Here is a 19,402-nt window from a genome sequence, read left to right as displayed (position 1 = left end):
TTAAAAAATATGTAAATATTGCTGAATGATCATCTAGAGCTCTGCTTGACTGACTGTAAACCTTTGCTGCCCACATAATATGTAAAAGTTTGAATTTCTGCCATCAGGAAGATGATATTGGACTATTATATCGAGAACAAGTAGATTTAAGAACAGTTTGCATCCGACAGCACTAACGACCCTCATTTCCATAAAAAGCAATCACATATGTGCAATGCAATATTGCAAAGTCAACAATAAGGATACCTTCCAGATTGCATTGTTTAAATTGTAGAAGCATGTATGTATATATCTGCTTGTGTGTTCAGTTGTCATCTTATTTGAACCTCCCAGTACCAACAACTGTGGCTGCATACCCCTCTAAGTCCTCCATCCTTAAGTCCATCTGTGCTCATGTTTATTGTGGTTTGTGTGAGATTCAATGTTTGAGTGTGCAAAATAGTTTTAGGGATGCCGGGCGAAGATTGTGTTTGCAAGGCCAAACAAACATTTCCGAGAGAGTAAGACAGGGTTTTATTTTTTGTTTTTCCAGGCCAAATTGCTTTTCATTCTTGTGACAGACAAGCATCTTTGTTGGCTGATGTTGGATGCTTTTGAAACCTGACCCAGGTCAAGAGGATTGCTACAATTTGTTCGTACATGAATTGTCATGTCTTCCACGTTCGCTTTACAACAGGAGAACTCAATACAATATGCAGGATTTGTAAACATTGTAGAACAACACAAACACTTTTCACAACATCTGCTGGGTACTGCTTGACTCATCAAAGCTGTGGTGTGATGTCTTGATGATGTTCCACAAAGTTTGCCACCGTGTAGCTAGGATCTTGCCCACAGTCAGCTAGTCAGCTATAACTAGCAATTATTTGGCTAATCGACTGCGTGGATTATTTTATTGATTAATCAATGAAAACATGTTTTATATCCCTTTATTACCGTAAATAAGACTTTTGAGAAGCCAAAATGGTTTTGTTTTGTTTTGTTTTTAAATTTGGCAGTTGGTTGGGTCCTTAACATGTCAGAAAATTGGCATGAATCTCAGTCATTGTTTTCCAAAATAAAAGCAGATGTTATAAATGTGTTTTTTGTTTATTTGTTTGTTTTTTTAATTTAACACAATGATAATCGGCCTACGTCCTCTCAAGACCAGGAGTAGATCTACATGGTGGCAAGGGGTAGCCATGGGCTCTCCTTGTCACTCGCTGTCCACTATTTCGGCCATCCCCACACCAAGAGGATCATTTTTATGTGATAGTTCTCAGATTTTTACATGCATGCAGTATTCTTAGACCCTTCCTAGACTAATTTATATGAATTCATTAACTTGTCTGGTCTCGTCAGACACTCCTTCAGAATATCCTTTAGCAAGAGGAGAAGAAATAAACATATCTGGGATTGAATGTCTGGACTCTTAAAAAACGAACAAACAGTCCACCTCCAAATAAATGGTTTCCGATTTGTTCAGATTTTAATTCAAGAATATCATTCCTATTACGTGGATGACCACAGAAACCAGATATTTACTGTTGAGAGGCGGAAAGGATTTGGAGAATTTTAAATTTAGTGTTTGAATTGATTGAATCCATTTAAAAATTCATTCATCATTATCGATTGGTTGTCGATTAATCATTACGGGTGTAGATCTAAGTATTGCTGACTTTAGTACTAAACTGCAGTATATGAAGGGATTTCCAGAATGAAAATGAGTCAGAATTAAAACCATTCTGAAATTTTGGCCTTTGGCTAAACAGATCATCAAGGACCACTCTTACCGTGGTTATCTTTCTTGGATAGAGTTGTCAGGACATTGTTATACACAGACGGCGTTTTGAGTGTTTCTGAGATGGCTTTTTTAGCTGTCACCCATCCACAGGGTTTTTCCCGACCCAAATTGAGGCAGAGTAGATGATGGCTCTGAATCTGGCACACCTGCAGTGTAAATCCAGCCTAAGTCTCCATTTTCTCATTCTCTAGCCTTCCACTGCACTTTATTATTTCTCTGTGTGTCATTGCTTTGATGGTTCATTTCAAACCATCAGGAGGGGACCGTCTCTTTTTCTTCTCTCTGGTAACGATGCACTTGAGTGATACTAATGAGTGGTCCTCACATTCCCAGTTGATGTGTCCTCCTCTGTTTCCTTTCCTTTTCTTCACTTTTATGTCGAAGCACTCGCAGGACAAGAAAAGGATTCTTGTCCTTTTTTTTGCAAAATTCCCCTAGGGTGGTTCTAAAGGAATGCTTGTATGACTTTTCTCATGTCTGCCAGCTTTTAGAGGAAAATATTTAAGGGGCACGAGTGTTTTTCTTTGGCTGGCAGTCTCTAGCTAGTGTCGTGACAGGATGATGCTGTGGGGGAGATGTTGTAGGTGGCTGGCTTCAGAGTGTTTGTGTGTGGGTGTTGTGTCTTTGCCTGTGGTTTATCTGAAAAAGAATTTACTGTGTGATCCAATCTATTTTTGGGACTTTTACTCTCAGTATGATTATGTGCAGAGAAAATCAAAGGTCAATTACTCTGTAAGAATCTGTGTGTAAGATTCATACTCTGTGGTTTTATCATTCGCAAGTCTGTCACTGTAATTGCCTATAGAACAAAACAATTGAGGGACTTACTGGCAGATTAGAGGCTAATTAATTAGCAAACTGGGTTTGGTTTAAAGAGCAACAGCATAATGATTCATACCACAGAAACCACAAATGCTGAGCTCAGTTTGAACTACAATACAATGGCCCTGGGTGGAACATGGACCGCCATCAAGATTTGTGCACTCATTGTTAACTGAAACAGTGGAACCTCTGAGGTCATAGAGGCAATATAACATTGTCACTTGGTATGGACTGATACCAGCCTCAATGCCATTATTCTATATCTGTATATCCTCTTAAAATCTCTGATGGCAAGAATATATCCCGCTGGAGTGTCCTGCGGCTTTTCCTCGCCGCTATGATGAGGTGCTCTCAAGGTGAAGCACAAAGCCCATGTCCACAACCTGCCTGTCATGTAGGAGTCATAAAAAAAAAAAAAAAAAAAAAAATCAAAAGTAATGTTTTGTTGTCACAAGCATATTTTGAATCTGTTGAACATTCAAAATTTGCAACCTTGAACGTATCTGAAGGACAAAAAAACAAACAGCAAGGTCATGTTTCCATAACGGCGCTCTAAAAGAAGACGCAAAAGTGGTGTTTCGTCTCCACTGTTTATTCTGTATGGAGTAATGTATGTGGAATTTTTCTGTGTGTATATGCCAGGCGGCGAAGTGGTCTTGTGACGTATCTTCGCGGCATCGGTCCGGAGACTGTTTCAGAACAATTAAGACTGCTTCAGAATGTCTTAAGAGTGTCTTAAGAACACTGAACGAAACCTGAACCTGAAACATGAACGGTCATTCGTAACCTTTGTTTGCTCCTCGGTAGGATACAGGCTTAACTCGTTTTGTAGCTGTCAGTCTTCATGCAAATTTTTGGGAATTATCATCAATCGTGTATATTTAAAACAACATCTCTGAATTACCTATACATCAATTTTCATCTTTGTCTTCCCCTCCTCACATGGACTGAGTCAAAGAAAAAACAAAACGCACAAACATACTTTATACCACCATGTAATAAAGAGTCACAACCCAGCACTGCAATTTCCAAACAAAAGCCGCCTAGCATTTCCGCATCAGTATTTACGACTATAATTGCTTTCTTTGTCTGACTGCTCCTGCTCTCAGACTGTAGCGGTGTGCAAGAAATATCTCAGCACCAATACTTAATCTCAGCCATCTGCACAAATATTGAGTTATCCTCCTTTTATTATGCGATCACCTCTGCACCCGTCTTTTTTTTGGCTCCAATTTTAATTCAGTGAAGAATCTCGCCACTGGACACACGCCCGAGCTCACTTTGACTATCTGGGTGTTCACTATGACGTAAAATGAAGAGCTGGCTTGAGGAACTTTGTGACCAGCGTTTTATTCGTGTTGACAGGTCCGTCAATTAAACTGCTCAGTAATTGGCACTGTATGACACATTGGAACAATGGACTTCCTGTTCTATTTATGACCTCTAAACTCAGTTCCATGGTAACCGCAGGATGAAAGCACTTCTACAGTTTGTGTAGGGAGAATAATACATTTTTCAGGATGGAACGTTACCACGGAAGCAGACAGAAAGGGACGCTGAGAATTCAAATGGAGACGCATTCAAAAGGGGAGAGGCAAACATTGGCAGTGTTTGGATGGGAGTGTGCAAACGAAGTGAAGACAATCTGCGGTAACTCTGACCTGAGATGCCACCGGTAAAAACAAGAATTGTTCAAAGCAATTTTCCAATGCGTAATGAGATATTCCAGTAGACATAAGAATGAAAAAAATGATTGTCTTGAATTTGTGAAAGAACCAGTTTCAACCTTTTGATCATGTGACAGATTTGGTTGAACGCATCTCCGCAATGTGACCTCAAATCATTTGAGATTGAGAGGGCATTTTTACAGACTCCAATCACATTTTACAAAAAAAAAAAAAAAAAGAAAGAAATCTGCGTGACGCATGTCTGCAGTGATATATCTGATATGTGTGCTCAGAGCTACCTGGACTTTGTGACCTTGTTTGGGCAGGCTCGTTTTCCCGATTCTGCACTGAGGCAGCAAAATTTACTCAAACAGAAGAAATGTGTGTCAGTGCTTATCTGCTTTCACTTGAGGGTGTATTGAGAGAGCTCTGTTAGCATAGTCAGAGGCATTTAAATGTCTCTATTTACTGATGCCATTTGATTACCTTTTTAAAAATTGTATTTCTCTTTTTTTCCCTTTTAAATAACCTAAAACAATTAAAACCTGTTTGTACACTTAAGCTAACACATCGCTACATCTTGCAGAAGTCATTAGCTTCATGCTCACACACGATGCAGGATGCTTTAGATAGGCATGTGAATACCACGTAGCCTATGTCTTAGCCTAAAGCTTTAAATAGGGAATGTTCAAACACAAACAGCGTTTTTGGCCTACTCTGTGAAAAACGAGTTGTTCAGCCTGCAACTAACGATTATTTAAATAAGGGCTGCAACTATCTATTATTTTAATAATTGATCTACCTTGTTGATTATTTCGTCCAAGCAGATATTTTTAGTTGCATTTACTAAATTAAAATCAACAGTGCAGAAAATATACAAATATATTTTTGAAAGCATCGGTTGCTAGTTTGGTCCATAACATGTAAGAAAAAATGTCAATGTTGTTTTCCGATTGTTGTTTCCCAAAGCGAAAGCAAATTTTTTCTTCTCATTCAGCACAATGCTTATCACTCTATTTTCATAGAATATTACGAAAAACATTTACTGTCAAGAAAATCTGGGCATTTGGACATTTCTAGGTATCTAAACAATTATTCGATTATCAAAAATATTGAATACTTTGGTAATCGATGAGATGTCGATTAATCGCTGCACCTCTACAAGTTATATTAGCTTTGCCGCAATATCGTTTTCGATGAAACATTTTTAATATTGAATAAAAGTATGTGTTTGCATTTTTGAAAAATATTTAGCTCTAGGTATTAAAAAAAATGGGGGGGCGCGAGGTGATGCCGGGGGACGTGGATGATCCCAGGAAAAAGGCTTTGTTTTTGTCATGTGGAACGTAATTGCAATAAAGTAATAATTTTCATCATTTTCTTATAGTTTCAGGCACTTTGGTGCTCCTGCTTCTTTTTTTCCGTTTTAGACTAAGCTGTAACTTATAAACGCAATAAAAATAATTAACAGTTTTTGAAAGTTGATTTATATTGCCTTTTTCTATTGTTAATGTTAAAAAGGTTACATATGTAGGTATACTTAAACAATTTTCATCAATAATAATCTTATTTATAGTCAGTGCGGGGGGGTGCAAAAAGTTTTGTCTTTCTAGGGGGGACCTGGCAAAATATAGTTGAGAAACACTGTCTTAATGTAACATGTAGATTATATTTTGCTGCATTGACAGAGACCAAATCCAGTCCTGTAAAAGCCTTACCATTTATTTGCGTGTACCTAATTTTTTACCCTCTCTTTGCTGTCTGTTATCAGGCTGCTGCTGACTACGCAAAGGCTCACCTGCCAGAGGCGCTCCGCCAGCAGCTTATGACCTACGAACGTGAACGGGAGCGGGATAAGGAAAAGGATAAAGAGAAGGATGAGAAAAAGGACAGCCTGTCCTACGCGTCCATCCTGGAGCAGCAGATCCTAACATTAGACCGGGAAATACTGGAAAAGCTCTCCGCCACATACAACGAAGCAGGTGCGTTTTGCCTGTTTACTGTAAATACGTACTATATGAACGGTGTTAAATAAGTTCCATCATGTAGCTATAAAACAAGTCACAATTAACCATATCACTGGGCTGCTCCATGCTGATGACGTCTCCAAGCTTACTTTGGAGTTCACACTTTGCCTCTTTCAAACTTCTATTGTTGAACAGTGACTGTCAGCAGCCCCTGGGCCTTGCTTATTCAGCTGTTTAAATACAAGCCAATCTTCACAAGGCTTGTAGTAATTATCTCTGGAGGAAGGCAGGGGAAGAGGAGTGGGCGGGTGGCGGTTGCAAAGAGGTAAGACAAGGGTCAGAAGAAGAGACGTGTGGATCTTTTGGGGTTGCTGAAAGCGGCGCGTCAAGAAGAGGTATGAGAGCAAAGTTGAGGAGACGTTCAGACAGCAGAAAGTAATACCACTTACGACGTCTACTGTATGTAGGGAAGCAGAAAACGGGATGAGGGAATAAATCTACAATGAGACACTTGCAGATTCCGGGAAAACTGCATGTGAAGGCTAAAACGCTGAACAAAAAATATTGGAAGGTGGAATGATTCTTGAATGACATCGAATTATTTTGAAAAATATGGATTGATATCGAAAGGTGTAGATTGATTGAAATAATTTAAATGGTATTCAATGTAATGAATGTTTTTGGTTTTTTCCCGAATGTGGCATTGGATAGAATGTGGATTTTTTTTTTTTTTTGCAAGATGTGGAAATGTTGGCATATTGAAAATAATTTCCAAGGTGAATTGAATGATCTTGAACATGAACAATTTGTAATGGGAAAAATATTATTTTTGTTGTTGTTGAATATGTCTTTGAGAATGAATAAGAGTTTTTTTTTAGCTTTATTTGGAAAATAGGGACTTTTGGTGGGCTTGCAAATTAAATGAACCAAATTGTGTTCCAAATGGGTCAATGCGAATCTGTTTTGTTGAAAATATCATAGAAATTCATGGTGTTTTTGTTTTTTGTTTCTTTGGAATTAGCTGTAATCAGCAGCTGGGACGAAAATTTAGACCGGGACTATGCCGTCTTGGTTTTGGGGGTAATTCGGACGGCGTCTGCCTCGACCCTACCATTAGCTATTCGAAACAAGCAATCCATTTGGCCACCAAATTTTTTGATGCATTAAAAAATTTCTTCCAATCTGAGTTGAATGAAATGAATGATTTGAATTTCAAATAGGAATAAGATAAAAGTGTAATGTTAAATGCACCACTAAAATGTATGGTAATCAACCTTTGGCATATGTTTTGCCTAATTGGGACTGAATGGTTAGATTTTGGGGCTGAAAAATGTCGTACTTTAGAAAAACCATGAATATCGGAACGTGAAAAATCCTCGTGGAATATGTTGACATTGGAATGTTGTGAAGTGGATGAATTAAATGGAAGGAGATGCATGTCAGGAGGTGTTAGGAATAAAAAAAAATAGGAATAACATGTCTTGCCTTCAGCCTTCACACATTAAGTGCTATGTCTTTTATTACCTTTGCCAAGTGGAAAGGACAAGGTCATGCGGGTTATGTTTCACACTGTTTACACTTTATATAACGTAGCTGTATAAATACTCTTACGGTTGATGCAAAAAGCCTCTGAAGACGCTTCAGTCGGCCTAAAAAATCTTGAAAGATTCTTCCTTTTATCCAAAGTCTTGAAAAATCAAAGCTCCCCACAAACATACCAAGACTAGCAGCTAAGATGTTGAACACAAATATTGGGAAATATTATTAAGACTTGGGCAATAAAGCTCATTATTGTGAAGATTATTTTTACTTGCTTGAATGCTAACAGAACACAATGGCATGTCATGGATGTATAATGCGTACCTAGTCAGTGTGCTGTGCAGTAATTTTCAGTATTGATCGCTTAGCTTTTATTTGTCCTTGTGCTGCCTCGCCATTGTCCGTAGACTTGTAAAATCCTGTCTTGTATTCATCATCACATCGAGATGTTTTTGCTGCCTTTTAAATTCACAATTCTCCAAAACAAGCCTTGGTTTTCCAAAGAAACGTCTAATTAGAGCCATTGCAAGCGCTGTGACAAAACAATTGTTCCTATTTCTAACAATTTGGTTATTTTACAAATACATACAGAATTCAGTTTGTGGTTGTTTTACCTTGTTACTCTTCTGCAGTGGTGTCATGTGAAAAAAAAATGTATTTTGATTTTTTAAGGCACATTGCAGGAGAAAAAAATATGTATGTGTTCCAATTAGGTGAACTTAAAGTCATTTGACTTTAGAGATTTTACTGTATGGGATGTCCTTATTTTACAACGGAGTTCCTTTTCTACGGCGGTGACATAACCTGCCAAGTGGGAATTGTGGGTTTTATTTTACAATACTTTGTGACCTTTTTTGTTATCGTAGATTCCACCAATACAGCATGTAAAGTACCAGTCAAATGTTTGGAAACATCAAATTCAAACCAGGTCAAGACGTTCACGCTACGAGCTCGTGAAAATGCACAGCTGTGAGGAGAAAGTCGTTTCAGGCCATAAAGCATAATCCTTGTCATAAAGCTGGCTAAGAAAAAGCCAAGATGTGCGAAATTGTTACCTGAGCTTATGGTGCCCACGAAAGAATCTATTCTTGAATGAAGTGAGCGACTCTACTATTCACAGACCAAATTACGCAATAAGTATTTTTGGCAATTGTTTAATCGCTCTGTGACCTGAAAATGTCTAAACCCAGACTTTTACTCTCTCAATGGGAAGTATTCTCTGAATTTTTTAAAAAATGTGTGAAAATACTCAGTGTGTCGAATAATTTATTCAAAAAGTAATAATTTACTTTGGAAAACAAGGATCAACAGATTTGCTGATTTTCTGCAAAGTAGCTACCAGATCATGAATTAAAAAATTAAATAAAAATATTTTTCTGCAATAGTAAAACAAAATGAAAGCTAACTCTAATGAAAAATTGAAAACTTTTACAATCCAGATGTAGAATGTCAGAATAATCGACAAGGCAACTTATCGTTTATCGAATGAATCAACAACTATTTTAAAAATGGAGATTTCAGTCTTTCAACAGTAATTATTCTCTGATTTTTACAGAAGTCACTGGTGTCAAACTCAAGGCCCCGGGGCCAGATCTGACCCGCCGCATCATTTTATGTGGCCCCCAATATGCTGATTTAACTTCATTTCTGGCTAAAATACCAAACTTGCAATTTATTTATTTTTTTTTTAAATAACAAAAATGATTTTCTTCCCAATATGTCTTTTGAACTGTTTTTACCAGCCTCTGATTTCAAAACTAGGTGTGTGACAAACACACTTGAAATTTATTCCGGTCCTTTGACAGAAACTATAACTACAACGTGGCCTACAATAAAAATGAATTTGACACCCCTGCTCTAGACCCTAATAATAGTGCACAGATTTTGTTGTTGTTGTTTTATCGAAACAAGACATTTAAAACCAAATTTGACCCAATTAACCAATGAATCGAATCAGTAATCTAGTAAATATTTCCTAATGACAGCCCGACCATGTTGTCAACTTTACAAGACATTTTTCATTTTCCCGGGACTTAAAATCTTCACTCTCAGCAAGACAAGACCAAATATACGATGACACGGAGCGGAGTAATTCACTTAAACAAGGGCGAAGTGGACGGGATCAAAATTGGATTATAGGTCCGAACAATACGTAGCATGAATAATAACTTGATTTTCAACATGTGACTCCCGTGTCGGCAGTTTATCCTCCAGCTTGTTGGATCCAGCGTTGCCCTCGGCGTAGCGAAAGCCCAGATGACACGCTGGTTGTAAAAGAAGAGAATTAAACTCTCTATAGGCGACAGCTCCTCACAAAATACCTTTGGTTGCACTCGCCCGCCGTCGACCTCTTTATCCTCTTTTATGCTTCTCGCCGGCACCCGCTTACTGATCTATGCTGCTCGAGCGAGAAAAGCCATCTCCTGATCCCTCTGCCTTTTTCTTTTTATGCTTTGCGACCTTCTCACCGCACAATGGGCTTCAGTCCACGGCTATTATTTTGCTCAGACAACGACACGCCGGCCGTGAGTTAACTTTGAGAAAGCTACTGCTTGTTTAGGCTCGGAATTTATCGCTCGCGGTCTTGCTGGGCGGGAGGGCAACCGCTGATCAGGTGATTGTTGCTCATCCTTCCAATTGCGGCTGATTCACAGCTCTCTCGTCTTTATTGCAATCAGGGCCTGAATTAAGCCGGCAGGGGAGCGATTACAAGAGGGCCAATCCCTCGGCTCTTCACCCCTTTCCTTGTTTTATCGGCAAACACGGCAAGATGAGATAAGACTGATCCGACTTTAATGGAATGGACGTGAGCTTAAGGTCTCTCTCGGAAGCAGTCGCCTTGATACGGGTCTTGCTAGTAACCTTGACAGGGTGGCATCAACTCTGTCACATCACAAAGGTTTTGACACACAACGCAAGTTGCCCGGTGATGCGTGAGCGCCGTAATGAAACGATAAAGGTGAAAGCAGCAATGCAGAGAGCAGCTGCGGTAAATCTTTCCCTCATTTCCTTTTTGGCATTAAAGTCCTTCTCAAATAGTGCTGCGTGCCCCCACGCGATAGCAAGAGAGGTCACATGGAGAAACAGGCTTTGTTTTTGCACTATGTAGTGTAATTAAACATCCATGGCACCAGGCGGTGCAGTGGCGCTCTCGTTGTCAAAGTGTGCTGGAGTTCGAAACGTTTTCAATGGCTGGCAACAAGATTTTTTTTTTTTCTCTAAATCGAATTAATGATTAATGTAATTTAGAAAAAAATCAGCACGATGGTTTTCTGCCCTTTTCTTCAGGTTAAAATATTCAAGATATTGAATATTGTTTATATTATTATTACAGCTGGGATAGGCACCAGCAAGCCAGCGACCCTCGTAAGGATAACCCGCTGTAGAAAATGGATAGATGGATTATTTATTCATTTTTTTTCAGCATCAAACGGTTCAGTTTGAATAAGCATTAACATATTGTTTTACAGTCACATACTCGGGATCTGGACATGCAAATTATTGTATATTACCACAAATTTGGTTTTGGAAAGGAAACTTGTGATTATTGGGGGAGCTAGTGTTTGGTCTCTGATCTTGGTCAATAGACGATACACTATAGGATTTTTTTTTGTTTGTTTGTTCGTCTCACATTTTCAAAATTATTATAGTGTCACACACTTGTAATTAGAACTGTCAAAATTAACCGATCGATCGACAATGATTCGATTATCAAATTAGTCAACAACCTTTAATAGTTTTAAAATGATTGCAGTCTCTCAAGAGATTCGTGTAGTCCTTCATCAAACAGAGTAAGACGTTTGCAAACATCTGCTTAATTTTGTAAAACAATGACCGAACAGTAACAGTTTCAAAGTAAGTATAACATCCCTCTCTCTAGCGTGATGTTGTTTTGGTGTTTTTTGATGTTTTAACAATACCCAATAAACAACAAAAATTGGTAAACAAACCATAACGGGGAAAGCAGTTTTTATTTTAATTCTTTCATGCAAAATAAAATATTAAATTGATGCAATAAACACCAGAATAATTCATTCTAAAATTTTCCAATAGTAATAGCCCTAATTGTAATGTTTACTGTTGCTTCAATATTTTTAAGCGCCACGCTCACAAATAATCTCCCGACTGCTAAATGATGGCGCTGAACATTGTGGGTGAATAAATAGGCAGACGGTGTTTGTGGAGTAGAATCTGACATCGGCGTAGCGTTGACAGTCTTGCTCTCACTAGTTTTCCTTTAGCATGTGTGTCTAGCACACGCAACAGTAAACAGTGTGACATGAGTGGAGACCATCTTGTTTTTCAACATAAGCTGGTACTTAGCATGCACATAGCGTGTGCTATTTTAATAGGGAGTGGCAATCATGTTTCTCGGCATGGCCTTGCCTAATTGAGGAAGTGTGTGCTGGCGAGTTGTCTCTGTCCATTATCTCGATCGCTATGGGATCCAGATAAGGATAATTAACCGGACTGCGTGGCACAGTGCAGGGGGAAGCCATATATCGGATTAGGGATGCATGCAATTATTTTCTCCACTGTTAAAAAAAGGGTTTGCGTTGAAGTGTCATCAGTATTCACTGCAATTCTTTTTGCTGTATTCCTCGATTTCCTTGTAATGCTTCTTCTCACCTAATGCCACAAAAAGAGGGAACTAAAATAGTTTTGCTGCTGAGAAGTAATCACCCGTCTCCATCTTATATCTCATCTCTCCTTTGAAATGAGATTTATGTCGTTCCGTCTCACCCCCAAGCACCTCTGACATAAATTGCATGTCAGTCAACGTCATTCCAGCGTGTGGAAGTTTAGGCAAAAGTCTCAAGGTCAGAAAGCAGCACATTGCGTGCTTTTTACTCGTAGAGATGTACTTAAGGAGCGGAATTTGGACCCAGATGCAGACAGTAACCACAGCAAGTATTGAAACGAGACCTGGAAACTCGACTCAGGCACTATTGTATTGGATTCTCGACTCAGAAAATAGACTCTAAAAACTGGACTCTGAAAGCTCGACACAGAAAGTAGGCTTGGAAAAATAGACTCGGAAAGTAGACTGAAACTACGCTCGGACATCTCAATTCAAAATAGACTTGGAAATTAGAGAGTATTTCTCAGAATGTTCTAAACTCCTGTTTCCATTCCATTATGGTTTAATTAACCATAATATCGTAAATTACATTGACAATACCCCTTGTACGTTAGTGTAGGCCAGTGTTTCTCAACTAGATTTTGCCAGCCCCCCCTAGAAAAGGGAAAACTTTTTGCCCCCCCCCGTCGATGCACTGAATATAAATAAGATTATTTTTGATGAAAATTGTTCAAGTATGCCTACACATGCATCCTTTTTAACATTAACAGAAAAACGCAATATGAATCAACTTTCAACAACTGTTAATTATTTTCATTGTGTTTATATGGGTTGTAGCTTAGTCTAAAAGGGAAAAAAAAGAAGCAAGTGCACCAAAGTGCCTGAAACTATAAGAAAATGATGAAAATGATTACTTTATTGCAATTACATTCCACATGACAAAAACAAAGCCTTTCTCCTGGAATCATCCGCGCCCCCCCTGGCATCACCTCGCGCCCCCCCAGGGGGACCCGCCCCACTATTTGAGAAGCACTAGTGTAGGCCAATGAGCCTTGTTAATGCTGTAAAGAATCCATTTGATTACATGAAGATTCTTTCCATATACTGTAGTTTTACTTTAAAGGGCTTTTTTTTTCCAGTTTATCTGTTTATCTTAACAGAATCCTAATTTGTTTAAAGTTTGACTGTTTTTTACAATTTTACTGCCGATTTCCTTATGCAACCAAGCCCTCATATATCCCATTGTAGTCCAATCCAGCACTGGATGCCCAGTAGCTTTCCAAAAACGACCTCTTCCTCCCTTCACTTTAGTCTATTGTACATGAGCAGATGGCCAAAGAGGCAGTTGTGTGCAAAACTTTGGCACGGACACAAAAGGCTTCAGCCCACACGGTTCAGTCAGGCCGACGAGCCAAATAAAGAGGCGAGGCATCCCTGTTTTGATTTCTAAGGTTACACAGTAAGAGTTGGGAGTGTTTGTATGGTTGGACGCCAGTCGGATGATCAGCCGATATTAGATCTTTCTTTTTTTTTTTTTTTTTTTAATCGGAGCAACCTCTTAAGCACTATTAGCCGCTAAGCCAATGATTCCCAACAGACAGAATTACAACAGATGATATTACACATAAAATGCACCCAGCGATACCATTACAAATATAGTTCCAAAGTTTAATAAATCAACACCAAACACCAATGTTTTTTTTTTGTTTTGTTTTGGGGTTTTTTAAATCCCAAAATACTTGATACTACTGATATGGAGGTACTTGGCTGAAGAAGAAATATTTCACATTTAAAAAAAAAGGTTTAGAACCATCGTTATAGAGTATTGCTACGTTTGAAAAATCCTATGAAACGATTTTGTTATGTACAGTGAGATTTTTCTGATATAAAATATGTGCCTCGACTCGCTGCTGCAAGATTGTTCATAGCTTGTCTCCTGTTGTTATGATAACACAAACTGTATTTACATTGGCACAACCTGAAGTAATGGGACATGATGTCATATTCACAAGACCCTGAGAACTATAAAATAAGGGTAAAAGGTGTGGTCATTTTTTTATCGTTTGGGTCCTTTGATTTACACAGAATTTCCCTTCTTGAATATCTTGTAAATTGGTGGTTCTCAACATTAGTCCATTGAAGTACTTGTCTGAGTCTAATTTCCGAGTCTAGTTTCTCAAATCCAGGTTCTGAGTCTATTTTACGAGTGTAGCTGTCAGAGTCTAATTTCTGAGCCCACTTTGTGTGACTAGTTTTCAGTCTAGGTTACAAGTGGTGTCAGTCTACTTTCCGAGTCTTTTTACAAGTCTAGTTTACAGGTCTAGTTTCCGGTGTGGTGTTAGACAGAATGACATGAATCTCATTTCAAAGGAGAGATGAGATGTAACTTCTTAGCAGCTTCTTAGTAACTTCTTAGCAGCAAAAATAGGAAATATTTTTTCAGCCAAACACCCCTTAGCCAGTGCCAGGCATTTATCTCTGATTTTATCCTGGCGCAGGAAAATGGATTGTGTCCCCTTATCTCTTTTATTTCTAGGTTGCTTCATGTTCCAATTAATGTGCTCTTAATTAGAAAAGTAAAATGCACATTAAAATGCTTCAAATTAGATTTACTTATACCCGCAGAAAACCTGTTATAATCCCTCGAAATGCTATTGGATGCACCCTAAGGGCACTGGTAGCCTCATTTGAAAACCGCTGCTGTTGGTAATGCATGAATCCCTCCCATTAAAATTCAGGGATAAGCAGGGAATGGGGTTTTTTCATCCCGGGCAAAGGTCTTCTCTCTGCTAAGTGCCACTCAAGCTCATTTAACTCTTGATAGATAGACTTCATTTAATAGTCCATTATTTCCACATCAGCCACACTTCCTTCTTCTGCTCGCCCTCCCTCAGGCACCACATGTCTGGTGGCCCTGCTGTCCGATAAGGAGCTGACGGTCGCTAACGTCGGCGACTCGCGCGGAGTCCTGTGCGATAAAAACGGCAACGCCATCCCGCTATCGCACGACCACAAGCCGTACCAGCTGAAGGAACGCAAGAGGATCAAGAAAGCCGGTGAGAGTCGACACACTGACTGTTGCCTGCATACAAATCACATTTCTTACTTCAGGGAACGGAACATGAAAATAGTCATAAGCGCTGCCCCTTTTACTCGTTTATTTTTCGGCTGAGCGTGCTAGTTATCAAACTGAGCCAGCGTGGCATGTGCATTTGGGGCAATATTTTTGCCTTCCACTCTTGCTGCATACACTCTGGAGTGCTGGCATGATGATGGCAAGGGGCCAGAAGTCAGCCAGTGGGGCCACCCTGCATAATAGTCCATCATCTCCATCTAACGGTCTGTTTAGGTACTGCAGGGAAAAAAAAACCCGAAGCACTGCTTCAGAAATGATTGGCATACACATTACGTCACTGGATTGGCACAATCCGCTCATTAGAAATGACAGAAGGTTTTTCTCGTTCCCAAATTATGCGTATGAAAAAGGAGAACTGGATTTTCTTGTGTTGTGAATGGCGAATGACTCAACGTATACGTTATCACTGTGCAAGTTATGTTAATCCTTTAATCATTTGACACTCACTTCAAGAGTGGAAATCTCACGCTTGCTGCAAGTAAAAGGTCAGTAAAAAATCTAATCGTAATAAAACGCAAATAAAAACACTAGTTTGTGTACAAAATAATGCTCAATAATGGTATGTGTGTTACGAATACCATTTTTCTGAAAAGGAAAGATATTATGATAATAAAAACAAAATATGACTGAAATTAAAAATGCATGTATCATAATTGTATCATTATATTGAAATATGATTAATGCCATGTATTCAAACTGACAACCAACACTCAGTTATTTGACAATAATAGTAAAAAAATAAAATAAAACACAAACACATTCTTCCCAATAATCAATCAGCACTTTGGAATAACAATGATAATTATGAGAATAATATCAATAAGAAAAATGATCATAATCAAACACTTGATGATTAATATATAAAACAGTTTCAGATTACTTCTCTTTCACAATGACGGACGGGTATGTAATAAGACTAGCTGCCGGTAAGTTTTGTCATGGACACTGCCGAGACCTCGACATGTTTCTCGAATCTCGTTATGACCTTGCTCGCTTGGGGATGAGGAAACTGGAGACGCGTCCTGACCATGTAAGGAATCCTGAATGTAATCTAAGCATTTTCCAAGACAATTCCCCACTGGAGGATGCGTTGCACCCGCAGAGGTCATGTGGCAGCCAGCACAGGAAGTAATGAAGTCATGCTTTATGTTGTCAGTAGGGTTCCAAAAATGAAACATTCCATTTTAATTATAGGGAATAAACCAGGCTTTTATCAAGTTCAATTTTATAATCACCAATTAAATAGACTGTAAAGAATTATAGTTTGTGCATCTATAGTATTTGTGCATTGCTTAAGTCCGTTTTATTGTGGTGCCACCAGGGGGCAGTATAATACAAAGCATACAGACAAAAATACTTCTATGGTACTTTTAAACAATGATAAAGAACATACTGTATCCCCTAATAATAATAATTCATTATCTGTCTACTTGTGTTGCTCCATCGTTAGTTTTCCGAAGTGTTGCATCTAAATTTGCTAGCAACTGCATTTTTCTCTTGCTGCCAGGCGGTTTCATCAGTTTCAACGGCTCGTGGCGGGTGCAGGGCATCCTGGCCATGTCCCGCTCCCTGGGCGACTACACCCTGAAGAACCTCAACGTGGTCATCCCCGACCCCGACATCCTTTCCTTTGACCTGAACAAGCTGCAGCCGGAGTTCATGATCCTGGCGTCGGACGGCCTCTGGGACACCTTCAGCAACGAGGAGGCCGTGCGTTTTGTCCGCGAACGCCTGGACGAGCCGCACTTCGGCGCCAAGAGTATCGTCCTCCAGTCGTACTACCGAGGTTGCCCCGACAACATCACCGTCATGGTGGTCAAGTTCAAAGGCAAGGCCGGCGAGCAGTAGATTGAAACAAACCGTTTATTTTCTGTGTGAAACAATAAGAAGCGTACCTGAACTTTTGGAGAGGGAATCATTTCTCATACAAATCTTTGAATTAGAATACACACTCCCATTTTTTTTATTATTTTAATGCTTTGTAAAAATAATAACAATACCTGTTCACAGTTGGCATATTAACTGACTAATTTTTCACTGAGAATTCTGCAGCCCGCTATTGATTAATGAGTACTGTTGTCGCTCATGCAGTTGACTGGAGATCCGTTTGATGACCGCTCCCACAGTAGGACATCTCAAATGGCCTTAAAAAGTTCATTCAATCACCCAAACAGCAATGACTAGTTAAAAGCAAAGCTAAAAACATTTCAGAGGGTATCTGGAAAGGTTTATTATTTATTAGACGAGCCAAAACGCAGAGTCAAGGTGAGTGCAGTTTTCTAAGATAGCAATTAGCATTAGCCAAAATAACAACACAAACGCTGCTCACCAGAACGACTAGCGATTGAATTTGTTATAAATAGTTCGCACACTATTTTGGTTTAAGATAACTTGTTGTGTCCAAGTTTTTAATTTTGAAAATCTGGTCACCCTAATTAAAACCCCCACCACACACAGGCCCATTTAGTATTCCTTGCTTTCTCTCGCTAGCTAGGCTAGCACACTCGCGTTTGAGGTTTAAGCGATAAAGCAAGTGAAACAAAGGATACTAAAACAACTGATACATAAACAACAACAAAATGTTCAACCAGACCATGTCATTTTGTCCAGTGAAATTTGATTAGCTTAAAATGCTACTTTATAAACGCCATCTCTGTGCTAACCAAAGTTAGCATAGATGTTATGGTAATTATTAAACCAACACATACCAATACACACAGGCATACAGTATATTTTTCTCTGCTTTGCGACCTGTATATTAAATGGCATAACTCACATCATTTCATTATCGTTAGCATTTTCACTGACCGCTTGATGTGTTTCAGCCTCGTCATTTCCCAATGTTAATCAATCGGAGTTGAGGATGACTGCGCTAGTACAGCACGGGAAAGCCACGTTTTATCATTTTTTTGAACGTTTTAGTTCATAGGAAACGATGCAGCACCCCCCCCCCCCCCCCCCCCCCACACACACACACACACGCACCCTTTGTATGGTTTCTTTTTCTAGTCAAACACGGTTCATTAGAATGTTTGCTCCGCTACTCATGGAAATGTTGGGAGGGAATAGCGAAAGGTCACATTCCGTGACCTCCGTTGATTAATGCATCTCTATGTCACTCTGTTATTATTGATGTCACTGTTTGTTTATGGCGGAAATTAAAACACACTGTACAGTAACATCGGAATAGCAATGACGTTCTGTTGATCCGTACTCTAAGCAAACCTTTGACTGAAGTTATCGTTGCCTTATTTTCAACAGTTTGTTTCCTTTAATATCCTCTGCCATTTTTTTAACTGTGCATCCCGCATGAAAGTCTCACTTAATAGGTTTCATGTAAAGTAGAAATGGTAAAAAAAAAAAAAAGTCTCCAAGAGACTTAAAAATGTAAGATGAATGTACTGTACATACTGTGCTGATGTCGGCATCCTCGTCCTTGCCGTTTCCGTGGCAACAAAGAAAGCAGTGTAGATTGTATTACTGTACAATGACGTGTATCTCTTCACATGTCCTGTTTGGGGTTTTCTCATTCAAACTTTCGTCCTTCATCATGAACATTGCTGAATGTTCGGCATTCGTATATGTGTGCTTTCATAAAATGTTCAGATATGAAAATGCAAAGAGGTTATTTTGAGGTGTAAGTCGGAAAATGTTGATATTAAAGCGAGAAAGGATTACATGATTTAACAGTATGTTCTGCGGTGTTCATTTCTTACATGATTTCCGAGATTGCTACGACGGAGAATTTTCAGAAACCAGGTAGGTGGGGATAAAAGAGGGAGGTCCAACTTGTAACAACATTTAAATGTAGCCTCCTGTCATTTTTTTCTCTATTTTCCAGAGGCGGATATCCTGCCAAAGTGGCGGCGCCCTATTGGCTAAGGACACTACTTTTTTACTACTACA

General features: G+C 39.1%; 1 protein-coding gene across 1 annotated transcript in view; it reads left to right on the top strand.

Annotated features, from left to right (window-relative positions):
- Nucleotides 1–19,178, top strand: part of ppm1lb (protein phosphatase, Mg2+/Mn2+ dependent, 1Lb) — a 38,501-nt gene extending 19,323 nt beyond the window's left edge. The window contains exons 2-4 of the mRNA XM_088427008.1: nucleotides 6,044–6,254; nucleotides 15,255–15,416; nucleotides 17,004–19,178. Of these exons, the coding sequence (XP_088283134.1) occupies nucleotides 6,044–6,254; nucleotides 15,255–15,416; nucleotides 17,004–17,344 (714 nt within the window). The 3' untranslated portion in view covers nucleotides 17,345–19,178. The remainder of the gene's footprint in view (nucleotides 1–6,043; nucleotides 6,255–15,254; nucleotides 15,417–17,003) is intronic.
- Nucleotides 19,179–19,402: the final 224 nt, after the last annotated feature.

This window comes from Hippichthys cyanospilos, chromosome 11 (assembly GCF_059441005.1).
Source record: "Hippichthys cyanospilos isolate Australia breed blue-spotted pipefish chromosome 11, RoL_Hcya_1.0, whole genome shotgun sequence".
Classification (NCBI taxonomy): domain Eukaryota; kingdom Metazoa; phylum Chordata; class Actinopteri; order Syngnathiformes; family Syngnathidae; genus Hippichthys; species Hippichthys cyanospilos.
Note: the sequence above shows the minus strand (reverse complement) of the source record. Positions and strands in the feature narration are given on the sequence as shown.